Below are 8,523 nucleotides of genomic sequence, written 5' to 3' on the forward strand. Positions count from 1 at the left end.
TAACAATGCACAAACACCAGAAGAGAAACTAGATAACTGGGAGCTCATAAAAATCAAACACTTATGCTCATCTAAAGATTTCACTACAAGAGTAAAAAGACAACCTATAGACTGGGAAGAAAAATTTGGCTATGACAAATCTGAATCAGGGTCTAATCTCTAAAATATACAAGATACTGCAAAACCTCAATAACAATAAGACGAATAACCCAATTAAAAAATGGGCAAAGGATATGAACAGGTACTTCTCCAAAGAAGACACTCAGGCAGCCAACAGACATGTGAAGCAATGCTCACGATCTTTAGCTATTAGAGAAATGTAAATCAAAACTACAATGAGATACCATCTCACCCCAACAAAGCTAGCATTAATCCAAAAAACACCAAATAATAAATGTTAGAGAGGTTGTGGAGAGACTGGAACACTTATACTCTGTTGGTGGGAACGTAAAATGGTACAACCACTTTGGAAATCGATTTGTTGTTTCCTTAAAAAGCTAGAAATGGAAATACCGTACCATCCTGCAATCCCACTCCTTGGAATATATACTAGAGAAATAAAAGCCACCACACAAATAGATATATGCACACCTATGATGGATAAGACTGTATGTTAACTTGGCTAGGCCGTGATTCTCAGTGTTTCAGCAGTTGTATAATGCTGTGATCACTTCCTTGTTGAAATTTTATATGTGATCACTCCCATGATGGAATTTGCTGAGTGGTCCTAGAGGAGGCGGGGCCTGTGGCAGCTCACAGCCCCCTCAGTTTCATCTCTGTGCCTTCCGCCAGTTATTTTCTGTCTGCTTGCCTTGCCAAGGTTTTTGGCTTGTTCCAGACTCAGCAGATGCCTCTTGTTGTCTAGCCTCCAGTTCTTGGGACTTGAGCTAACAGCTTACCTGTTGATCTTGGAATTCGTCAATCTTCACAGCCTGTGAGCAAGAGTCCGGCTCCCCAACTTGCTGATCTTGGGTTCGCCAGCCCCTGCAGCTATGTGAATCAGGAGAAACCTTGCAGTCTTGTCTGCCGATCTTGGAATTAGTTGACCTTCATAGTCTATGACAGGGAGCCCCTCTCTGACCTGCTGACCTTGGGATCACCAGCTTCTGGGGCTCTGTGAATTGGGAGAGGCCTCTACCATAATCCATGGACTTGGGATGTTTTAGACTCTACAATTGTGTGAGCTGTTTCCTTGATATAAATATCTCTCTATGTATACTTATATGCTTCACTAGTTTTGCTTCTCTAGATAACCCTGTCTAAGACAACACCCATGTTCAGAGCAGCACTGTTCACTATAGCAAAAAGATGGAAAAAATCTAGGTGCCCATCAATAGATAAATGGATAAACAAATTATGGTATATTCACACAATGGAATACTATGCAACAATAAAGAACAGCAATGAATCTGTGAAACATCTCATAACATGGATGAATCTGGAAGGCATGCTGAATGAATTTAGTCAGTCACAAAACGACAAATATTGTATGAGACCACTGTTATAAGAACTCAAGAAAAGGTTTAAACACAGAAGAAAACATTCTTTGATGGTTACAAGGATGGGGAGGGAGGGAGAGGGGTATTCACTAACTAGATAGTAGACAAGAATTTTCTTAGGTGAAGGAAAAGACAACACATAATACAGGAGAAGTCAGCACAACTGGACTAAACCAAAGCTAAGAAGTTTCCTGAATACAACTGTCATGGTTTGAATTATGTCCCCCAAAAAATGTGTATATCAGTTTGTCTGGAGCATGATTCCTGGTACTGTGTGATTTTCCTATATGTTGTAAAACCTGCCTCTATGATGTTAATGAGGGAGGATGGGTGGCAGTTGTGTTAGTAAGGCAGGACCTGATCTACAAGACTGGATTGTGTCCTGAGGCAATCTCTTGAGATATAAAAGACAGAAGTGAGCAGTGAGACAGGGGGAACCTCATACCACCAAGAAAGCAGTGCCAGGAGCAGAGCGCGTCCTTTGGACTGCGGTCCCCGCACGGAGAAGCTCCTAGTCCGGGGGAACACTGAAGAGAAGAAGGCCGACAGAGAGAAAAAGCCATCCCCTGGAGCTGACGCCCTGAATTTGGACTTTTAGCCTACTTTAACCGTGAGGAAATAAACTTCTCTTCGTTAAAACCGTCCACTTGTGGTGTTTCTGTTATAGCAGCACTATATGACTAAGACAACAACCAAACACTTCGAGGGACAGAGTAGCAGGTTCAGGGGTCTGGGGACCATGGTTTCAGGGGACATCTAGGTCAATTGGCATAACAAAGTTTATTAAGAAAACGTTCTCCATCCTACTTTGGTGAGTGGCATCTGGGGTCTTAGAAGCTAGCGAGCAGCCATCTGAGATGCATCAATTGGTCCCAACCCACCGAGAGCAAAGGAGAATGAAGAACACCAGAGACGCAAAGAAAATATTAGCCCAAGAGACAGAAACGGCCACATGAACCAGAGACTTCATCAGCCTGAGACCAGAAGAGCTAGATGGTGCCCGGCTACCACCAAAGACCACCCTGACAGGGAATACAACAGAGGGTCCCTGATGGAGCAGGAGAAAAGTGGCGTGCAGAATTTAAATTCTAGTAAAAAGACCAGACTTAATGGTCTGATTGAGACTGGAGGGACCCTGGAAGACATGGCTCCCAGACTCTGTTAGCCCAAAACCGAAACCACTTCCAAGGCCAACTCTTCAGACAAAGATTAGACTGGAGTATAAGACATAAATTAATACTTGTTAAGAGTGTGCTTCTTAGGGTAAGTAGATACATAAGACTAAATGGGCAGCTCCTATCTGGAGGCGAGATGAGAAGGCAGAAAGGGACAGGAGCTGGTTGAATGGACACAGGAAATGCAGGATGGAAAGGAGGAATGTGCTGTCGCATTATAGGGAGAGCAACTAGGGTCACATAACAATGTGTGTATAAATTTTTGAATGAGAAACTAACTTGAATTGTAAACTTTCACTTAAAGCACAATAAAAAGAAAAAATAGTGAAAGAGATTGAGAAATCAGCAGTTGTTCATTGGCGAGGATAAAATATTTGCTATTACTGATGGAGCAGTATACACTGCGTGAAACACTTTTAATGATATTTCTCACTTGACATAACAACTTCATGAGGTTGTTGTTAGGTGTCGCTGAGTTGGTTGCAACTCATAGTGACCCTATATGTATCAGAATGAAACACTGCCCGGTCCTGTGCCATCCTCAAAATTGTTGCTGTGTTTGAGCTCATTATTGCAGCTGCTATGTCAATCCATCTCATTGAGGGTCTTTCTCTTTTTTGCTGACCCTCCACCTTACCAAGCATGGTGTCCTTCTCCAGTGAATGGTCCCTCCTGATAACATGTCCAAGATACATGAGACACTGTACTCCAAGGTACATAAGACACTGTACCTTGGACATGTTATCAGGAGGGACCAGCACTTTGGCGGTACCTCTTTGAAGACAGACTTGTTCATTCTTTGGCAGTCCATAGTATATCCAGTATACTTTACCAACACCATAATTCAAAGTCTTCAATTCTTCTTCAGTCTACCTTATTCTTACCAAGATTTCACATGCATATGATGTGACTAAAAATATCACGGCTTGTGTTCTTTACGTTGAGGTGCCTCCCATACTGAAGGCTGTAGTCTTTGACCATTATGAATAAGTGGGTCAAGTCCTCTTTCCTTTCAGCAAGCAAGGTTGTATCTTCTGCATAGCGCAGGTTATTAATCAGTCTTCCTCCAATCCTGATGCCACGTTTTTCTTCATATAGTCCAGCTTCTTAGATTATTTGCTCAGCGTACGGGTTGAATAAGTATGGCAAAAGGATACAACCCTGACACACATTTCCTGATTCTAAACCACGTGATATTCCCTTGTTCTGTTCGGACGACTGCCTCTTGATCTATGTACAGTTTCCACATGAGCAAAATTAAGTATTCTGGAATTCCCGTTCCTTACAATGTTATCCATAATTTGTTCTGATCCACACAGTCAAATGTCTATTCATAGTCAATAAAACACAGGTAAACATCTTTCTGGTGTTCTCTGCTTTCAGACAACATCTGTCTGACATCAACAATGATATCCTTCATTCCATCTCCTCTTCTGAATCCGGCTTGAATTTCTGGCCCTTCTTTGCCAATGTACTGATGCAACCACTTTTGACTATATTCAGCAAAATTTTGCTTGTGTGTGATATTAATGATATTGTTCGAATATATCTGCATTCTGTTGGATCATATTTCTTTGGAAAGGGCACAAACATGGATCTCTTCCAACTGGTTGGCCAGAAGCTATCTTCCAAATTTCTTGGCATTGACAAATGAGCACATCCGTCACTTCATCTGTTTGTTGAAACATCTCAATTGATACTCTGTCAATCCCTAGAACCTTGTTTTTTGCCAATGCCTTCAGATATCATTGGTTCTTGATCATATGCTACCTCCTGAAATGGTTGAACATTGACAAATTGTTTTTGGTACAGTGACTCTCTGTATTCCTTCCAACTTTTCATGCTTCTTTCATCGCTCCATATTTTGCCCATGGAATCCTTCAAAACTGCAACTCGAGGCTTGAATTTTGTCTTCAGGCTTGAGAAATGCAAGCATTTTCTTCCCTTTTGGTTTTCTAACTCCAAGTCTGCACATTTGATTATAATACTTTACTTTGTCTTCTCAAGCTGCCCTTTGAAATCTTCTGCTCAGCTCTTCTACTTAATCACATCTTCTTTTTGCTTTAGCTGCTTTATGTTCAAGAGCAGATTTCAGAGTCTCTTCTGACATCCAGTTTAGTCTTTTTTTCTTTCTTTCCTGTTTTTTAATAACCTTTTGTTTTCTTCATGTATGATGTCCTTGATGTCATCCCACAATTCACCTTGTTCTGACTTATGATATTGAGCGGTTTCTATTGTCTCTTTCCACAGATGTAGTCGATTTGATTCCTGTGTATTCCATCTGGTCAGGTCTATGTGTATAGTTACTGTTTATGTTGTTGAAAAAAGTATTTGCAACAAAGAAGTCATTGGTCTTATAAAATTCTATCATGCGATCTCCAGCATCTTTTCTATCACCAAGGCCATATTTTCCAACTACAGATCCTTCTTCTTTGTTTCCAACTTTCACATTCCAATCACCAGTAATTATCAGTGCATCTTGATTGCATGTTTATCCATTTCAGGCTGCAGAAGTTGGCAAAAATCTTCAATTTCCTTCCCTTTGGCATTAGTGGTTGGTGCATCAATTTGAACAATAATCGTATTAACTGGTCTCCTTTGCAGGCCAGTGATATCATTCTATCACTGACAGAGTTGTACTTCAGGATAGATCTTGAAATTTTTTTTTTTTGGTAATGAATGTGACACCATTGCTCTTCAATCTGTCATTACCAGCATAGTAGACCATAGGATTGTCCAATTCAAAATGGCCAGTACAAGTTCATTCCAGTTCACTAATGCTTAGGATACCAATCTTTAGGTCTTCCATTTAATTTTTATACAACTTCCAATTTTCATAGAGTCATACTTTGTACATTCCAGGTTCCAATTATTAATGGATGTTTGCAGCTGTTTCTTCTCATTTTGAGGCATGCTACATCAGCAAATGAAGGGCTTGGAAGCTTACCTCCATTCACGTCATTAAGGTTGACTTTACTTTGAGGAGGTAGCTTTTCCCCAGTTGTATTTTAGTGCCTTCTAACCTCAGGGGCTTATCTTTCCGCACTGTATCAGACAATATTCCACTACTATTCATAAGGTTTTCATGGCCAATACTTTCAGAAGTACATCACCAGGTCCTTCTTCCTAGTCTGTCTTACTCTGGAAATTCCACTGAAACCTGTCCACCATTGGTGACCCTGCCAGTATTTGAAATACTCGTGGCATAGCTTCCAGCATCACAGCAACATGCAAGCAACCACAGCAAGACAAACTAACAGAAGAGTGGTGGAACAACCTCATGAGGTAGTTAATTTTATTATTCCTGTTTTACAGCTGAGGATACTAAGCTATAAGAGATTAAATTATTCAGCCGTGGTCAAACTAGTAATGATGGAGCAGGGATTTGGATTGACTCTAGATCTCTTTTAATCTCTATGCATATTGCCTCCTTAATTTTGAAGGGATTTATCAAAGGAAATAGAAGAGAAAATAATTACAAAAGTAAGGAATGCTTAAGAGAGATAATTAAAAAGTGTAAAATTGTGGTGTTGTTAGCTAAAGAAAAATTTGTTGAGATAGGAAAAGAAGAATAAAGAGTGACGGGAAGACAAACACAAGTCATTCCGGAGAAAAGTGTTTTGTACATCCTTAGAAATAGAATACATCTAGGTAAGTGACAAAGATAAGCAATTTTAAAATGGGCATAATGTATATGACTGTGTATCCTCTCTCTTCTAGGCAGATTAGCTGATCCCACCCATAGGACCAACTGTGGCTATGAATCAGGAAATCATTTGTGCATCTCTGTGGATAGTTGGTGGGCTGGTAAGTTTATTTAAATAGTAAAGCAGTAAATTACTAACCTTCTCAAAAATAATGCATTCAACCTAAAATCTGAAGTTCAGAGACAGGACTTAGTTATGGTTGCAAGCATGATTACAAATTAAACTTGCATATATAAAATTAAAAATATCTCTTTATCAAAGCTATAATCACATTACAATATTTTAGGAAAATACACATTTTGCAATAATACATCAATGAGAGGCTTTGTACCATTTTGTGGAAAAATCCGTAACTTTCTTCCTACTTTATTTAATGATTTGAAAAAATTGAATATTACCAAATGCTTTAAAATTATTTTTTGTTTTAAAATATTATAGGTACCTACTCTAACCCACATTTATTCATGATTTATAAGATTATTTACAGAAACATGTTAAAGTTATGTATATGATCCTCAGGAGGGTTTGTATTTAATATTTTTTCTGTGGCCTTACTTTTATCACGTTTCTGGCTCAGGGAGTTTTTTTCTTAATGGTTTACGGCTCCTTCAAAATGCCCTTGTTCAACATTAGAAAACCTATCAATGTAATACACTACATTAATAGAACAAAAGAAAAGAGCCCCATGATCATCTCAACTGACACAGAAAAGGCATTTGACAAAATCACTTTCATGATTAGAACATTCAACAAGATAGGAATAGAGAAGAAATTCCTCAATATAGTAAAGGATATTTATGAAAATCCCACAGTTGACATCATACTCAATGGAAAAAGACTGAGAACTTACTGTTAAGTTCAGGAACTAGACAAAGATGCCCACTCTCACCACTGCTATTCAACATTGTATTGGAAGTCCTACCCAGAGCAAGAAAAAAAAATTAAAAAGTATCCAAATTTGGTAGAAGGTACTAAAACTATTCCTTTTAGTTGACAGAAAACCACAAAAAGATTCCACAAGAAAGCTATTAGAGCTAATAAATGAATTCTGCAAAGTTTCATTGTACAAGGTCAACGCACAAAAATAGTTGGATTTCTATACATTAGCAATGAGCATTCTGAAAAGGAAGTTGAAGAAATATTTACAATAGCATCTAAAATATATATACCAAGGAATAAATTTAACCAGGAAAGTGAAAGACTTCTACATTGAAAACTATAGAAAATTACTAAGAGAAATTGAAGGAGACCTAAATAAATGGAAAGATATTCCATGTTCATGCATTTGAAGACAATATTGTTAAGATGTCAATACTATTAAAGCAATCTATAGATTCAATCTAATCCCTATCAAAATGCCAACAACCTTCTTTGAAGAATGGAAAAACCAATTTCAAATTTATATGGAAAAGCACGGGGACCAGATAGCCAAAACAATCTTGAAAAGGAAGAACAAAACAGGGGGACTCACACTTCCCAATTTCAAAATATACCATATAGTTACAGTAATCAAAACACTCTGGTGCTGGTATAATGATAGATATACAGAAAAATGGAACAGAATTGACAATCCAGAAATAAACTTATACGTCTAAAGTCAATTGATTTTTGCCAAGGGAGTGAAGTCCGTTCAATGGGGTAAGAATAGTCTCTTTAATAAATGGTACTGGGGCAACTGGATTTCCACATGCAAAAGAATGAAGCTGAGCTCATACTTCACACTTTATACAAAAATTCAATCAAAATGGATCAAGGACCTAAGTGTGAGAACTAAAACTATAAAACTCTTAGAAGAAAATATAGGGGTAATGCTTCAGGACATAATTTTTAAAAACAGATTCTTGGATATGACACCAAAAATATGATCAGCAAAAGACAAAGTAGATAAATTGGACTTCATCAAAATTAAAAACTTTTGTGCATCAAAGCACTTTATTAACAACATGAAAAAACAAATTATAGATTGGGAGAAAATTTTGGGGACCCACATATCTATCTATCTGGAGCCCTGGTGGCGCAAGTGGTTAAGCATTTGGACGCCAACCAAAAAGGTCAGCAGTTTGAATCCACCAGCCGCTCCTTGGAAACCCTATGGGGCTGTTCTACTGTGTTCTATAGGGTTGCTGTAAGTTGGAATCAACT

At 38.4% G+C, this 8,523-nt stretch overlaps 1 protein-coding gene across 1 annotated transcript in view; it reads left to right on the forward strand.

Moving 5' to 3' along the window:
* The window catches only part of LOC101348397 (protein LEG1 homolog), a 43,288-nt gene that overhangs the window by 6,819 nt on the left and 27,946 nt on the right, over nucleotides 1-8,523 (forward strand). The window contains exon 2 of the mRNA XM_004389473.1: nucleotides 6,395-6,481. Coding sequence (XP_004389530.1) covers nucleotides 6,395-6,481 — 87 coding nt within the window. The remainder of the gene's footprint in view (nucleotides 1-6,394; nucleotides 6,482-8,523) is intronic.

Source organism: Trichechus manatus, unplaced genomic scaffold, assembly GCF_000243295.1.
Source record: "Trichechus manatus latirostris isolate Lorelei unplaced genomic scaffold, TriManLat1.0 scaffold00248, whole genome shotgun sequence".
Lineage (NCBI taxonomy): Eukaryota > Metazoa > Chordata > Mammalia > Sirenia > Trichechidae > Trichechus > Trichechus manatus.